Here is an 18043-nt window from a genome sequence, read left to right as displayed (position 1 = left end):
GGTTTACCTAAAACACTGCTAAGCAGAATATCCTTTATTTTTGGCATCATGTATTAGAATCGTCTAAGAAACCGAATTTCTCTGCTAACCCTATGACATCTGGATTAAATTACAAATATTTTTTACCACAGTTCTGTTAAGTCTCTGTTCCTTCAACTTAACACAACTGTGGTAAAAAAATATTTGTAATTTAATCCAGAGGTCTGGCTGGAAAAATTCTGTGAAGAAAAGTTAAACTGTAGACAAATTTGAGACAAACTCCTGACATAAAAAGTAAAATCTTTAATTAGCAAAAACAAGCACATTCTCACACAAGCAAACAAGCTAATTTCAACCATGTGCCAAAAAGCTGTTCAGAGTTATATGTAAGGCATAACATCAATCAGATATAAGAAAACATAAATATAATCTTTTGCCAATAATAATCAAATGCCAAAATATGTCACATAAAAACCAAGTCACATTTTAATGAATCAGCATTTCAACAGTGCCGCAAGTCGTTGTTCTTGAAATGCTGGGGAAAAAAACATTTGTTTTTTCCAACATGAGGCCATATCACATGTGAGTGCTTTTATAAAGACACATCTACTTCAGATAAATGAATGATGCTTCACATTTGCAACTGTTGCACATTAAACAAAAAAAAAAATTAAGAGCTGCATTCATTGTGGCTCAAACATCAGAACAGTTAAATAATAATTAAAAATGCCCAAGACAGAAATTAGACCAACTTAGTTGGTGTTCAACACATTTGGAGGGTTCGGCACCTTTCAGGACGGATTCAGTGAACGACGGTTATCAAAGCTACAACCAACCGAGGTCATTTTGTTCTTGGAAAATATCAAGTCAGCTTGTTACTTGAAAATGGATAGGGTTGTTTCCCTGAGTTATTGACCTTCACGTGTCAAATATAAGCGGCACACAAGTTAATGGCAAACACAATATATATTTTTTCAAGCTCAAACAAATGATTTGGTGTTCGAGCATTTTGCAAATACTTCAGTCGTTAACGAAGAGGCAAAACACAACAAAACAGCACGGTGTGTATTATTTCTACACCACCAGCTCTTCATATACAACCACCACATCACACTTCACAGAAAACATACCAAGAAAAAGACAGAGCCTTGCAATCATTCTGCATTAATTTTAAATGATATATTCTTTTTTTTAAGTTTCTGTACCAACATTTGAAGGCAGATCTTCCCACAGCTTTCCTGCTGAGGGTTAGAGGCACATTTTTCATATATTAATGACCCGAGGTGTCGTGTCGAAGAGGACGTAAATACGGCGCCCAATCAGGACTTGTAATCTGGAGAATAGAGCTGCGATCTGTACGTGCTGTTTGGACTAACTCTCGGCATCATGCGGTTGAAAGAATTTGCTGCGGGCGAGTCGAGACCTGAAAGAGTCAGACAAACAAACTTGATGAAGTATACAAAACACAGAGGAGCAGGTTCTGTTTGACAAAAATGATCAGCTACAGATGGCTGACAGGGTCAGAGACTAGAGGGCAAAGTCAGACAAATACAGATGGATGGCATATATTACACATCAAAACATATTTATTATACAAGATGATTTTTTTCCTAGAGCATTTTAATGAGTATGGTTTTAAAAAAAAATTTATTACAAAAAACCAATTCAAATGTCATGGCTTATTGGAGACTGCTGACTTGATTGTTACCCAGCAGTCATTGACACCCTGCACATGAAAGTGAAGCCACTTTAGTGGCATCAAAGCATATTAATGAAAGTTTAGTGGAAGGAAAACATTTGGTACAAAATGGTGCACAAGTATTAAGGATAACCACATCCTTGAGAGGTTCCAATAGACTGGGATCAGTGCTTCAAGAGACATCACACACTGACCTGCAACTGCAATCACAACTACAGTCTCAGAAGCCGTTCATAAAGGAATAAAAGAATATGACTGTTGCTCAGTGGCCCAAAGTCCTGCTTTCAGATGAAAGAAAACATTGCTTTTCTTTCAGAAGTCAAAGTCACACAATCTGAAGGAACATGTAGAGGAACACAATCCAATTTGACTGAGGTCCAGTGTGAAGTTTCCACACTCAGTGATAATTTGAGGAGAAAATACAAACATGTCAATTCAGGCAAAGTAGAAAAAAAGAGAAGTCCCAAACAAGTGTTAAGCGCACATATTATGAAGTATGTGGACTTCAGTAGGCCAATGACGCTTTCTTAAAAATTTTTTTATTAGGTCTAATGCAATTTTCAATTTTTTGATAAACTTATTTTTTGCTTTTCATTTGCTGTAAGCCACAATCATTAATATTAAATGAGAAACAACTTCAAGTATATCAAAAAAAAATTTATGATTCTCCTTTTGAATCAAATAACTGAAAAAAAAAGTCAGTCATACTATAATTTATTGAGATGATCCGGTTTGACCAAGACTAAGAAATGCTTCTTTTCTTGTAATTTAGTTTCTTCTTGATTCATTTACACAAGGTTGCACTGCAAGCTGCAGCCACTGGAAAACACTTGGACTCCATTTATTTTATAAAAACATCAACAAATATAGGTTGAGAAGGAACTATTCTGCCAAAAAGATAAACAGAAAACCTGTTCTTCCACCTGAGGGACAGTCAACCATAGCAAACCATCAGAAAGCAAATCAAAGTCTGTCTGAAAAATAAAAACTCCAATTGCTAAAACACACATATGTAGAACATACTATAGATAAGCCTGTTGAACTGTTGTGAAATAACTATTTTATACTTCCAAGCTTTACAACTGATTTAAATAATACACTGCACCTTTATCCTATTCCACAGGATGAAACGTAGCTACATGTTTCATGTTACCTGTCAGTTTCAACTAAAGCGCCACCAGCTCGGCTGAAACTCCTTTTGTTTGCCTTGTTGGTGCAAAGCATTTGAATGAAACAACTCAGGAACCAATCAATTAGTTAGTGATCAGAATTAGGCAATATCTTTTCAATCAGCTCTGCCTGGTGACCAGCAGTCGTATAAAAAAAGAAAAAGGAATTAGATTTGTTTTGTTTCTGTTCGTTAAATTAACCAAATGGAAACTTCCCACTTTGCTTTCAACTGTAAACACATCAGTTTGTGGCAGTTTTCTTTGTTAAAAGTTAAATTAATGTGAGAGAGAAGTACTTTGAAACACAAATGAGGACATAATCTTGATATTAAAAGGAGAACCTCTGTTAGTTTGCTGATCTAAACTAATGTAATCGGATTGGGCAGAAAGGTGGCACCACTAGAAAATATGCTGCTTGACAAATTATTTCTTTAATAGTTGCTGCCTGTTCTGTAGTGTAACTGAACTTCACTGCTTTACTTTTCAGAGTATAAGAATATTTCCTTTACACAAATCTATTAACTACCAATGTCCCTGAAAATCTCTAATATTGCCAATGACAATGTGAAAAAGCTTTAGAGTGAGTTCACATTTCTCACCACTGAATCGAGACAAATGAACTGGTGTTTCATGGTGGATTCACCTGAATCGACTTATTTTTAGGTAATTTTGTGGAGGTTTGTGTCATATTGTGTGTGCCATACCAGTGAGGGGTGGCGGTGTTCGCTGGATGAAAGCCGGGTGATACGACTGTTCCTTTGGAGACAACAAAGAGTGCAGGACTGCCGTGGAAAAAAAAAAAGACATTAAAATTATTTAAGTTTTTCAAACAGGGCGAGTTTACATGAAAAGTGATGCTGCAGCTTTTCTAGAGTTCTATGCATTCAGGGCAAAATACAAATTCAAGATATACAACATACCAGTCTGAAAATGAAAAAGAAATCATTGAATGTAAGAAACTAAAAGGGAAAAGTATTGGGCAGTTTTCATTCACACAGTTTTGTATTCAAGTAAAAAAAAATGAAACAAAACAGCCAAAAAAAACCACAACATTAAAGGGAAAATGCTGAGAAATTTCCAGTGATGAACTAAAGTATAGAAAATGGACTGTATTGCAGAAAGTCCTCAGCTTGTTATATTTTTAGTCGGATTTAATCGAAACCACACACAATGGCTTTATGTTGAAAATAATGCATAATAAAACATAGCTAAAAAATACATTAAGTAAAAAGAAATAATAAAACCAATCTAAATTATTTAAACAATAAACGTAGCAAAAAAAACTTTATATGGTGGTACATTTTTAAAAACATTTTTTACGCTAAATGGAAAACAAAGAACTACAAAGTAAAATAGGTTTTAATGAAAGGTTTATACTTCAAATCGATATAGCACTTTTCAAACAAATGAACATTTACACATTATTTGATTATTTCTACTTTTAAAAGAAAAATATGGATTTATTTTTTATTTTCCACTTTTAATATGTAGTCAGAATGAGATTTAAGTGGTTCTTTTAACAGAACTGTTAAAGCAAACATATCCTCATATTTTAATCTGCAGGTACCAACAGGAAACTCATATCAATGTGTGCAACAGTGAAATAACTAAAACTGCTTGGATGTAATATTTAGTACAGGGACGTTTCTTTAAAGCTCTACTTGCCACAAACATCTGAATAGTTGGCCAGACTATGATCAGCTTTCTTAGCCACACCTGACCCAGATCTTAATGACTGCTGTGCTGAAGCTCAATGAGAATATTGGGGTCATTGCGATGAAGGAAAAGAGGGATTAAGGTGAGTTATTTCCATTTTACAGAATTGCAAAAGTCCCAAATAACATTACAATTTTCTGTTTTCCAAACAATGTGCAGCTCTACAGGAAGCCATACACAAATATTCCACAAAAAAAAAAAAATCTGAACTATAGATCTCTGGAGAACCTGAGTAAGTTTCTAACAAAATAATAGGATAAAAAGAGAACGTGACTCTGAGCAGAACCTTGTGTGTATCGCTGATGTACTTCTGTTAATGCGTGTGCTGCTGCCAATAAAACTGGCACATTTTGATTTTATCTTTGCCAACAGAGTATGAAAAATCGCAGCCTGACGGAGGAGCATCTTGTACTCACACTGAGACACATACATCAACATTTACAGGCATTTCATCATTTAGAGGCAAAACAATCTGAAACATTGTGCCAAGCAGCCACATTGCCTTTCAAGATGAAGAGGAGGGATGTCTGAGCGAATCAACAGTCTGATATAGATCCAATCCTTCAGCCAACCAGCTAATGAAGATCTGATTGATAGAGATATCCCACAGAAGGCAGGCAGCGTAGAAGGATTGTGAACACCTTTAACTTGATTTTCACTAAAATCGACCTTTTGAAGCAGCCATTTTCTGACTTGCCTTTTTCCAATTAAATTTAGATTATTTTCCTCTAATATTTGATGTAGCTAAAGCTACCAGTCTAGATTAGACACTGAACACATCATCAAGTCTTATTCTGTAGAATTCTTTGACTATAGACTAAAATACCACAAACTTTTAACTATTTGACTCCTTCAAAAGTTCCTCCACCTACAAAATCAATATTATGGAAACAAAAAAGTGAGATGACCCACCAATGATGATGATAGCTGTGCCCGCCAGCAGGGCGAACAAGGTGCAGAACATCATCTGGTAGCAGTTTATGAAGCTGTGGAAGGAGTTGTTATCCTCTATGAAACTAGGAGGAGCCGCTGCAGAAAGGAAGCAGAGAAGAGAGTCAAAGCTTTGATGAAGAGTTGAGAACATCACACAAACATTAACTTATTCTAGGAAAATTCACTGAAGTTTGTAAAAATGCTGTAGATGTGTGAAATTTCTACTCCTGCATTTATTATCACTGACAAATTGCATCAATATGTCCTTGTTTCCCATAGGTCTAGTCAAAACAACTTCTTAGAATAACTTGTGCTTAACTTACTTAATGGGTTACGTAAATATCTATCTATCTATATCTATCCATCTATCTTTTTTAATAGTTGTGAAATAGTAAAAAAGAAACCACACAACAAAAAAAAACCCACATAGCAGTAAGTGAGTGAGGCTGCACCTTTTTCTGAAACATCAACTTGGAAAAAGTGGCAGTCACGCCCCCATAGTAATAACCTACAGCACATTAAGTCAAAATTTAATAGCCCATCAAATTTTGTATACAGCTCTGTAAGATTTTACGTCTGCTATATTTCCTGAGAGCTGACAAAAAAAAGTACAGATAAAAGTACAAAAGTACATCCTTTGGCTTGTTGCTCAGCAGATTAACATTTGCACAGAAACAGTGACTGACCTTGCTTGGCAGCGTTGGGATCATTAACATGAATAAAACTGACAGGGATGACCAAACTCTGTCCAGAAGAAGCACTGCTTATGTCGACAGAAGCTGAAACTGCTGAATGCGGGTCCACAGCGTTAACAATGTACTTCGTATAACTGGGGAATCCTTGCTGGACCTCCTTCTCGTAGACGACAAGACTGGGAGAAGTGGACGTCACCTAAAGACAACAAAATGTGTTTTCTCACATCTACCTGTTGACATAGAGTAATATTGTGGTGCATATTTCCTGAACCACTCCTGACCTCGATGGTGGACAGAACAGCGGGGGGGCCGTAAACTGTGAACTCAGCAGACGGGTGCAGGTTGGAGAGCAGCAGCTCAGTCTGGTCTGAGTAAAGCCCCGGCTCGATGGGCAGCTGGGTGCTGACCTGCTCTCCGGTGAAAATGCTGCCGACTAGGCCAGCCTTCACCAGCAGGTTGGTCATGGACACGCTAAGTAAACGGGTCTGTTGATTAGTCGTGGGCTGCAGGGTCATTGTGCATGTGTACAGACCTGGAGCAAAAACAGGAACAAGGGCTCAACTAGTATTCATACCACAAACTTTTTCCATATTTTGTCACTTTAAACCTTTTATTTTATTGTTATTTTATGATAGACAAAGTAGCATATGATTCTATAGTAGAGGGAAATGAGCAGTTTTCCCTCTTTTTTGTAGCAAGTTAACACATTTATATTCAGTTACCTTTCATTCGATGCCCCTAAATAAAACCCATTGCAACTTGAGCCTTCAGAAGTCACCTAATTAAAAAAACAAAGCCCATCTAAGTATAATTTTATCCCAGCATAAATTCTGTGAAGGCATCAGTTTATTAGAGGACATGAGTGAACAAGCAGCATTATGAAAACCAAGCAACACCAACAGACCAACAGGCCAGGGATAGAACAGCAACAAGGGCTCCCATAATCCCAAGCTTTGAACATCTCATGGAAAACTGTTCAATCAATCATATGCAAACTGAAAGAGCATGGTGCAACTACAAACTACTGGATCTACTGCATCCCTGCTCCAACACAGCTGGATAAAATCACTGAATTATTCTTCAACATGCCATCAAATTTGGCAAAGGCCTGGTAACGGGCCAGTCATCTGACTCAGCTGTGTTGGAACAAGAATGGAACTAAATGCAGCGCAACTGGAAGAATGAAAAGTGTTCGAGTCTGCAAAAGACATCAGACTAAGACATATTCATGTGTTAAAAGGCCCTAATTAAAGTCTATACCGAAATCTAATTGAGAATATTTGGCAAAACTAAGTTCACAGTTCCTCTCAATCTAGTTGGACTGAGCTGGAGCTGATTGCAAAGAATAATGGACTCTATGCAATAAAAGGTGTACAGAAACAACACTGACTCTGGGAGAAGCACTTTATGTTTGTCTAATCGTCCATCATTTTCATTCCCCTTCACAATTTTACCAAGCTTGCACATTTCAATGTTATAAAGGTCAAAGAAACTGCATAAAAGTTTAAGCCTGTGACATGAAAAGATTCACTGACAAACTAAACACTGTATTTTATTCTAGAGTTGCTGGAGTTTTAACCTTTAACCTCAGGTTCACAATCAAATGGTACATTTAGAAAGTCCGTAGAAAGCCATAGTTTTGTACAGTGGTACACACCCAATGGATCCAACAGTGACAAACAAGCAACAAGGGTGAGTCCCAAACCCCAAACACAATTACATCAATGCTTTCAAGCAACATGGACTCTCCTTGGTTCGATACATCACTTGGACACCTTTTATGGCCTCTGTAAAATTCATTCCTTGGGCAATGCAAGTATTGATTAGGTCCTTGTAAACAGTATTTTCCCGTTCTCATAAAGTGCACAGACATTAACACTGTTAAAGATAGATTTAAATGTACTATTTCTATATTTTAAACAGAATACCAGAAAAAACACAAGAAATGAATGTGAACGGAGCGACATTATGGTCTTGTGAATAGATTTTCTGATCTGCTGCAAAACTGAGTGATGAGGTTAGGTCTGAAACTTTCTAAAAACAACAAAATGCTGTAAAAACCAAATGATAGGCTTTAAGCGGACAAAGAAAAACAAAAGCATCAACAAAATTAGAATCAGTTATTTGAACTTTCTGTAATTTAATCCAACAAAGGCTATTAACCTCAAATGCATCAGAAAATTGTATATTTGTGCAATAACTCAAAGAGAAAAAATGTGCTTAGAAGCTTCTTTAGTCATGAAAATACTTTGTGACCTGAATTCAGATGAGTCTTACCAATACTGGAGTCAAAGCGCGTGTGTGTTTTGAACACATCGTTGGGAGAGAAGTCGATAGTGTCGCTGGTGAAGCTGAGAAGGCAGCTGACAGATTTTTCTGGCTCAAGTTTTGCAATAGCTGCTATCTGGGTAGGCAAACAGGTTCCTGGGGGTAAAGCAGAATGGAAAGCTGAAACTTACTTTTTATCCAAATAAAAAAATTAGATTCTAGTTTGGCTAAAACATTTTAGCTTATTTGCTCTTCACACTGTTTATTTTTATGTAGCCAAAGTTAAAACATAACTGAACACTTAGATTTAGTATAAAACAAAGTAGCTAAATCCAGAAACATTTTAGTAGCAAATTCATCTTGCTCTCCATATTCTTTTACTCACTCTAAAACAGATATCTGCTTTAAATATTTTTACCGATGAGGTTGGTTCCTCTCTCTCTGGTAGTAAGCAGAACTTTTGTCTCCTTTCCAGACCGGACGGGTGAAGGTTGAGTCATAGCGGTTGTTGTAGTAGGCGCTTCCACAATTACCTACAGAGTAACAAACACAGAAAATAAAGTTAAACTGGAAGACTTTCAATGTTTGGAAGGGAGAAGCTCATTTCTCTGCTTTCCCATTTCATACTTTTGTAGCTTTGATCACACTTACACTTCACGCTTACACTTTTAGGTCAGGAGAGAAAAAGGGTCCTGCACCATGAAAAATTTTGTACTGGGCGGCTCATATCGTCTTTGAATAGCCTATAATATGTTTTTATTTATCTGCCGTGCTGTAATATATTTGGTTATGTGACTCCTAAACGTATTTCTTTACTTACTTAAAAGTCAGTGGACATAGTGTTCAAATAAAGTCTTCCAAAAAATATATTTAAAATTAAGAATATATGTGAGACTTACATTTTGCATCTGCAGTACAGAAATAACTGCAATAATAATAAAAATACAGAAAAACTAGCGAAAAAGACACCAACATGACCATGCATTGGCATTTTACTTACTTTACTATAACATTGTTATAATAAAGAATTTACTATAACAATGTTATAGTAAATAACACTGTTATTTACTATGTTATTTACTTATCCTCACCCAGTGTTTCAACCTGCTTTGTGTTTGACCAAGCAAAGCATGTTAAAAGACACCCACAAAGCCAAATTCAACTGTAAGTAAACATTAGTTTTTCCATTGTGTACACTCTGTTCAGTCTTAATCTCCACGGCTCAAAAGTGGGTTCAACCATGACAGAGGCGTTGTTTTTCTGGAGACTAGAAAAAAATATACAACTTAAGCATTTTCCCCCAAAATTTCCCCCTGGAGTTAAACCAATAATATTGTGTTCTGGGTTCTGTTGTAGTTTGAGACATAAAATTGAATTTCTGTTTGGATCTCCTGCCGGAACAGTTCCAGTTTCAGTCACAAAAACCTGGTGTAAGGTGTCCAATTTGTGTACAACGCCTCAAGCACAATTTTTGTGTTTTCATTATTATTAAAGATTAAAAATGAGGAGGTTTTTGTTTTATTTTTCTATGTCTATTATTTTATATTAATAACTCATTTAATACTTTACTATTAAGAGAAATGTACTGATGCATAATGATTAAGTATAAGGGTATGAAATAGTTAATTGAGGGGTACAAAACATAAGTAGGTTGAAACATAATGGCAAAAAATGTGGGTACACACTGACAAACAGGCATATTGCATCCCTCTTCTCTTCTACTGGATGTAAAATCACAAGATTTTTGTAGTAATAAAAACGATGACAAAAAAGTATCTTTAACTTTTTTTGGTAACTGTACAGCTGTCACTGCAGTCTCAGCTCCACAAACACAAATGCTGCTCCTTAAAAAAAGTTATTTTCAAAGAGGCTTCTTCAGGACGCCAGTGACATAAAGTGTGATTCTTATCACTAAGCTACTAATACAACTGCATTTGATCAAATTTTTTAATATATTGATTTTTAGTTATATTCTCGTGGAACCGACAAATAAACCCAGAAAATACTGACAGCATTTTGAACTCTCACATATCATTCATTTCAATTTGTCAATATGATAACTCAAAATTCTTATGACATTTTTCACAACAAGGAGCAATACCAGCTCAACCACCTCTTGCGTTTCTAACATTGACAGAAACTCTATCTGTAACTGTTCAGTGGAGTTTCAGGAGCTTTTTAAGAAAATCTCAACACAACATATCACCATGTCTCATTCTGCTAATGTATTTGTTTTTATTTATTTGCATTTGTTTTAAATCACTGGTTGAGTTGAATTCACAGGAAAATGTAATGAAAAGGTTGAAAGCTAAGACACAGCAAATTATTTTTGTCTTCACAATTACTCTTGTCTAGTATGAGTTAAGAAAATTTTTTTATGCACTGCACTTTGCTGTAATAGATGAAGAATAAACTTTATAGGTCTTAAAACCTGTGCATTATTTTTAAAACTATATTATTGTGTGATGAAGAATGATTCATGAATCTCCAAAGGAAACTTGTAGTTGTGCAATTTGCTCAAATCTGCCTTAATGAGAGATAATAAAACACATAATTTACCTCTCTGTAGGTTTTCAAAATACCAGATATCTCGTAGAACACAGTCACTACGCCAGAGTCTCTGGCTACAGCTGCCCCGCTTTTAGGGTCCACCTGGAGAATACCGTCTGCAGAGGAACTCCATGTGCCAGGAGCTCCTGAAAAGATGGCAACAAAATAATCTGTTGCAAATATCGGGTAGTAAAGGACAATTCTACACAGCATGAAATACTGATAAAGTATTAAGGTATGTAGCTGAAAAAAACAATAAAACTGGTGAAGAAAAACAATGTGGGAAAAACTGCAAACATAACAGAAAAACAAAAGAGTGTCATATAAATATATACTGACAGAGTTACTAAATGTTATGTTGGTACATTTTATACAAATGTCTTGGAGCAATTTATGGTACACTTACCATCTGGGTTTGTTAACTTGGCTTGGAAGCAGACCACATCACCCACAACCAGCTTATTGGCTTCATCCATATGAATAGCATGATCAACAGGAAGTGGAACGTAGTCCGCCACGCCCATGTTTTCATTATCCCACAGTGCCAGAAGTGTGAGACCTACATTGACTGTTCTCACTGTCACTGAGTGGTTAGTGGGGCCGACTCCCAGCTGGACCAGATCATCCCTGAGAGAAAGCACAGAGCCACAGTAGGTGATGGGCACACAGCAAGAAGAACATGAGTTTGTTGTAAAAAGCATGCAACTCCATATATTTCCATTGTTAATATTCTGATCTGGCTATTTTTAATATGCAAGAATGCTCTGAAAAATACAAATTAAATAAAATTTGCACATCAGGATGAATCTGTAATGTGTGTGTTATAAAAATAGTTTAAGGACTAAGTCAATAGGTGTATATATATCTGTAAAGGAAAACCTCAAACTAGACCAATATAGCTGATTGGTATTCTAAATTTATAGGCATGTTTTATGGCTTATTTTCTTTTTTTAACTTTAGGATGCTGATCCATTTTCTCTCCACTTAAAAATACATCTTATATTTTGTCTCATTTCTCAAAAAGGCAAAACTGTTTAAACCTCATATATTGAAACCTATTAGTTCTTCCGAGACTCTGCAGAATTTAATCACTGGCCAGTGTTCATAGATCCCACACCATTAGGACTTTAAAACGCAGTTTCCAACTCTTGCTCTAAAATTACCTCATGGACTGGAAAACAATGTAGCAGTGTAACAAAGTATCAATTTATTGAGCAGGTTGGTGAGGGGGCGCTTCCCCTGAAAGAGCAGCAACTCCGTGTTCAGTGACTATTAATTTAGGTTCCTTCCTCAGGAGAAAATCTGAGGTGAGGTTACTGGTCGAGTTTGGGAAATTGATGTCAACTCCTCATGGAGGCAGCTGAAACACTCTGAGGTGACCTTAGCAACTATTATCAGACTGAACATATAAGAGACTAAAGTGTAAGAGTATCACTAACTATTCAGAAGAAAAATAATTGAAGTGTAAATGACCAGCTGCTCTGTTAAGCTGCTTTTTTCTTCAGATAAAAAGCAGCATCTGAAATTAGATGGTTTCAGAGCCATCTAATTTGGCTCTGAAACAGTTTGAAAGATTATTTTCCCTCACATGGATAATCAATTAGTAGATATGTAGTGCAGGGCCAGAATTGGCCAATTTTTAGCTTGATTGGAGACAGAGTAGTCAGAACTAAAAAAAAAAAAAAAAAGAAAAAATAGAAACGCTTTTCTGATCAGTGACTGCATCATTATACTCTCTTCCAGTTCGTAGCTACAACACCCTTTGGTGTGGATGTTGTGACAGAGTGAGGAAGACTTTAATTAGTCATTTTCAGTAACAAGTGTTTAAAATCCAGTCAGCAGAAGCACACAAAGTGTTGAAAGCAAATTAACAGGAAACATTTTCCACAACTTATGGAGACATGTCTGCAGTTCAGTGTGCAAAACAGCAGAGAATAAAGATGAACAGTTACTCTATTTTTTTCTATTTATTGTTTTGAGCTTTTAAATCTTTTCCTTTGAGAAAAATGCTGAATTAAGACACATTGTTTTAAAGTAAGGATCTAAGAACAGATATCAACATTTTACTGAGAGCCATCCTGTCTCCACAAACAAAAAAGCTGGACTGAAAACAAATTATTTTCTCATTCAAGAGATCTGAAAAGTAATCGCTCGTCACAGCAGATATACTGCATTCCTAAAGTATTCATAACCTTTTCTCACATTACAACCAAAAACTTTAATGTATTGTAATCAATCATGTTCTAGTCTGACACAAAGTAATGCATAATTGTAAACTGAAAGAAAGCTCATTGGTCATAAAAGAAATCTTGAGACTAACTTTTTGGACATGTCTCCATCAGTTTTGCACATGTAGACACCAAAATATTTTCCCATCCATCTTCAAGTCAACTGGAATTTCTCTACCTGCTGGAGAAAAGCATCCTCACTGCATGATGCTTCCACCACCACATTTCAACATGAAGATTGTGTGTTGAGGGTAATATGCAATCTTAGTTTTCCACAACAAATAGCACTTGACTTGTAGGCAGAAACATGGAGACCAGACCAACTCAATGAACTTCCTTTTAAAACTCTTTCATGGGGCGTGCTGTGGTGGCGCAGGGGGTTAGCACGTCCCACGTTTGGAGGCCTTAGTCCTTCGACTCCCGGTCCCGGCGACCTTTGCCGCATGTCTTGCCCCCCCCTCTCCTCGCCCTATTTCCTGTCTGCCTACTGTCACAAAAAATACGAGCCACTAGCACCGCAAAAACTCTTCGGAGAAAAAAAAGGCAAAAAAAAAAACTCTTTTCATAAAGAATAAACAGCTAAGAGTTGTGCTGTCAATGAATCATCCACCTGAACTGTGGCTCTCAGCAACTCCTCCTGAGCTTCCATGAGCCTTTAGGCTGCTTCTGTAATTAATGCTCTACTCATCTGTCATGTTAGGAATGTTCTGGAACAAACCTCTGAGGTCTTTACACCACAGCTACAGAGAAAATTTAAATATACACATACAAGTGGACGATTTATTAATCAGGGGATTTCTGCACTTAATTTCATGCAACAGTATTTAGACATCTGTGCGAAAACTGTTAAAACCATATTTCTCTCCACAATTTTGTCCTACTTTGTGTTGGTCACTCTAAAAAAAACAACCCACAATAACATGAAGTTTATGATTGTAACATGACAAAATATTACAGAGAGACCAAAAGGTATAAGTACTCCAGCAGGCAAGCACTGCCGACTCCTCATTAAAACATTGTAGTTGGCATAGAGTCAGTGTATAATGCTGCACGTCTTAAGGTCACAGAGCATTTAACAATATTTTGTCCCATCCTACTTTGCAAGTGGGCAGGATTACAGGATGGAAATCCTGTAGTATGCATTCCTCTACACACTAAAAGTAATACTGCTCCCTCCTGTGTTCTGTACTGGTCATAGACTACTTTCATGACACACATGAAAGTACTGCATGTGCTTTATGATATTAAAATCAGGATAATGTTCATTTCAGAAAGCAGAATGAAAAACAAAAGAAGACAACATTGAAAAGTAAATTTCTAAAAAATAAGTAGATTTATGTGTCCAGCAGAAGAAGGAAAATTAACTTTGTCAACCTTTAAACTGACATTTGGATCATTTTTCTCTGGCTTCAAGACTAAGGGGATGATTTTTCAAACTTTGTCAAAAAGTTTTAATTTGGGTTGATAAGATAAGAGATGACTGACCTGTTTGTAGAAAATGTAAGCTGGGAGTTTGAGCTGTGCATGGCCTCTCCAGTGCTAGCATGAAAGTGGACAGTGAAGGTGAGCAGGATTCCCAGAGGAAAGGCGCCCAGGCCCTCTCTAGCGAGCGTGTTCAGCACCGGACTGGCACTGAAGCGGACGTAGGACACAGGAACCACCTGAGGAATCAAATAAAAGAGGTTGGTATTGCAATCAGTCGTAGCTGTCAGCTGTCACTTCAACGGCTTGGGAACAAACGGGGAAGCCACATAGATAAGAGGCTCATATTTCTCAGCAGCGTGAATTTTTTTTTAAAATTCTCGTTCAGCAGTTTTTAGCACTATTCAACAAAAGATTATCTGAAACCTTTCTGCACAGATTTAGTGTTAAACAAAAGTTTAAAAAGTTTCTGCAAGTTAAAAAAAGAAAATATTTTTGACCTACTTATTTTAAGAACATAACACTATAAAGCTACTCTTACATTTCAACTGCTACAAGGTCCCTTAAAAAGTTACTGATTTAGCCAAAACAGCCTTTATCCCAAGCACTTACCATCCTGAATCTCTGATACAGATAAATGCCTTCACCATGAAAGGCTACTCTCAAAAGAAATATATGAATGCCTGTAAATATCTGTCTCTGACCTCTTGAATTAATATTTATATTTCGCTAATTTAGAAGTTGAAATATTTTAATCGATGATTAATTACCTTCTGTATGTCATTCCTACAGTGAATAACATGTTTAACTCTGAAGGTGAGCTTGCCCTTTTATGAACAGAATGACTCCATGTTGGGAACCTTGAGTATATAGTAGCATCTGCTGGCATGAGATCATATTTAATCTAAAATGATAAATTATTTGCATTCCTGGCCACTTATTTACAGAATGTGGAGTGGGAAAAAATAAAATAAAATAAGATTTTGATTGTTGGCTAACGAGCACCAAGTGGACACATGATTCAACCAAGTGTGCATCTTACTGGTTGATCAGCCCCTCCTAACAACTCCTTCCCAGGAAGCTGTTGGTTCTTGGAGGAACTCTTTTTGGACACACATGCAAGTGGGAAAGTTTTGCCCAAACTCAAAGCCAAACGGGATCAAGATTCCAGATTCTATCATTTTTAGTTGGGCTGTTTGCTTTGCTACTTTCATCAAATTTTTGTGTTTATTCTGCAGGTTTGATTTGTTTTTCGAAGTTTGTCTTTTCTTAACTCGAGTTGAGCAAATCTCAATCTCGTTGTAATCTGTTGATGACAATGACAAATAAATCTTATCTTTTTCTTGCCAGTCTGGGGGACGACCAGCATCAGTGATGACAAAACTGAAACAAAAAGTGCTTCAACAAATAATAGTTTAAGGGTGAGCTCCATTATGCAAGCAGGTATTGTAGATTTTATATTATTAATTTTTCACTTTGATGTCACAGTTTTTAAATTATTTATTAATGTTCTATATTATCAAAATAGCCATAACATTGATGGCTCCATGATGAAGCTTCCCTGCATCATGGCGCTTATGGTTCTCCCATAGCATAACCGTTACGCCTCTGGCAATAAGCAATTAATTGCATGATTAATTAAAATGGGCTCCATGATTTCTGTTCTATTTATTAAGATTTTTTTGAACGGCAATTTTATTTACAGAGACATCATAATCACACACAACTTGGCTAAAGTTGTGTGATTTTTATTTTTTTTTTAACTTATTGTTTTTGTTTATTGTGTTATATTTTCAATATTTAAAATATACAGCTCCAGTGTGGAGTGTTCTGGACAAAATTAAAGTTTATTAGTATTTGAGAGGGTACACTTCCATTATAATGCCATTATTAATATATTACTTCAAAATGGCCTCAAAAGAACAATATTATCAACACAGTTTTTTGTTGTTGTTTTTTGATTTCTAAAAAGAAAAAAAAAATCTTAAAATCAAGATTTATAAATTTAAGCCTTTAAAACCTTGTTGAACTTTTGGCAGGCAGTTAGATGGATTTCAACATTGCTCTCCAAAGGCTAGAGGTTACAAAAGCAAAAATCCTAAAATCATTTCGTTCAACTAACTGAGCTGACCTTCACAGTGAGGATGAGAGTTTGATTGACACCGAAAATCTCCTGTGAGGTGACCAGCAGAGAACACATCCCAGTGAGAGAACCAGATGAGAGGAGGCCCTTATTGTCAACTTGAGCAACAACAAGCTGGTCAGGGCAATCCAGCATCCGGTAGGAGAGCACACCCACACCATCCCTGTTAGACACAGGAAAAAAAAAACCAAACACATCATGTTTCTATGACGTTGTGTGTTATAAATAATGCACTAAACACATTGTGCAACAAGAACAGATAACTCACCTGTTAGTCTGAAGCTTGAGGGCAGAGTTTGGAGCCATCAGGATCTCCTCAGCTTCTACTTGAGGATGAAGCACGTGCAGCTTGTCATAGACCTTGATTAAAGAAGAGCGTTAAAACTCAAATTATTAGAGGACCTTTGATGTTTCTGAGCTAGTGACATGTCATGGTTTATTACAGCCGGGAGCCAGATGCATTCAGCTTCAACTAATCTGCAGTGTTATCTCTTCAAAGATCCTTCAAACCTCTGCATTTTCAATATTCTGCTGTCACAAAGAAAGCTTTCAACATTATAAAGCAGCAGGGAGCATAGTGGCGACGAGCAGAGAGGTGCATAAAACAGGTTTAAATTATTTATAATACTGGTGCTGAGATGAAAGATGAACAGTTCTTACACAAGATTACCCCCCGTATGTGTCGCCACCGTACCTGGATCTGGATCTCATCTTTGAGCTCCAGAACATTTCCCTCTAGCTGCTGAGCATTTGGGTCAGAAACTCTGAGAACCACCTTCAGCCCGGTCCGGCCTCTTGTTCTCCCTGTCACTGTCATGCCAAAATTATGCTCTGGCTGAAGTTCAACATTAGCCTGAAGAAGACAGAGATCATCAGAAGAATGGCAAAAATAGCAGAAAATCTAATAAAAAAGACAACAACGATGAGAAAAGAGGAGCAAGACAGAGGCTATTAGTAAGGAAGCGGTTGAGCTGAGCGGGACGGGGTTCTAGAAACTCCACCATAACAGAGAGACAACATTATCTTAATTTAATCAGAAAAAAGGATCAAAGAGAAGACAGAGCCTAAAATAGATATGGTTCAACAACAGAAACAGCATGTGACAAGAACAGAACAAAGTTAACTGGTGCATTTCCTCAGCTTATAATAGGACAAAAGCTACATAATATATTTAGCACTCCAAATTTAATATTTAAATAAAATTAAGCGGTTAAAAATGTAGTCATGTTGGCTAAAAGACA

The 18043-nt window shown here is 36.5% G+C and overlaps 1 protein-coding gene across 1 annotated transcript in view; it reads right to left on the bottom strand.

Annotated features, from left to right (window-relative positions):
• Positions 1 to 267: 267 nt before the first annotated feature.
• The window catches only part of nup210 (nucleoporin 210), a 34166-nt gene continuing 16390 nt past the window's right edge, over positions 268 to 18043 (bottom strand). The window contains exons 28-40 of the mRNA XM_032561885.1: positions 17497 to 17655; positions 17071 to 17162; positions 16791 to 16965; positions 14723 to 14898; positions 11416 to 11636; positions 11019 to 11155; positions 8878 to 8992; positions 8469 to 8615; positions 6473 to 6723; positions 6183 to 6387; positions 5476 to 5592; positions 3552 to 3629; positions 268 to 1402 (exon numbers count right to left, since the gene is read on the bottom strand). Of these exons, the coding sequence (XP_032417776.1) occupies positions 1299 to 1402; positions 3552 to 3629; positions 5476 to 5592; positions 6183 to 6387; positions 6473 to 6723; positions 8469 to 8615; positions 8878 to 8992; positions 11019 to 11155; positions 11416 to 11636; positions 14723 to 14898; positions 16791 to 16965; positions 17071 to 17162; positions 17497 to 17655 (1977 nt within the window). The 3' untranslated portion in view covers positions 268 to 1298. The remainder of the gene's footprint in view (positions 1403 to 3551; positions 3630 to 5475; positions 5593 to 6182; positions 6388 to 6472; positions 6724 to 8468; positions 8616 to 8877; positions 8993 to 11018; positions 11156 to 11415; positions 11637 to 14722; positions 14899 to 16790; positions 16966 to 17070; positions 17163 to 17496; positions 17656 to 18043) is intronic.

The sequence above is a fragment of the Xiphophorus hellerii genome, chromosome 1 (genome assembly GCF_003331165.1).
Source record: "Xiphophorus hellerii strain 12219 chromosome 1, Xiphophorus_hellerii-4.1, whole genome shotgun sequence".
NCBI classification, from domain to species: domain Eukaryota; kingdom Metazoa; phylum Chordata; class Actinopteri; order Cyprinodontiformes; family Poeciliidae; genus Xiphophorus; species Xiphophorus hellerii.
Note: the sequence above shows the minus strand (reverse complement) of the source record. Positions and strands in the feature narration are given on the sequence as shown.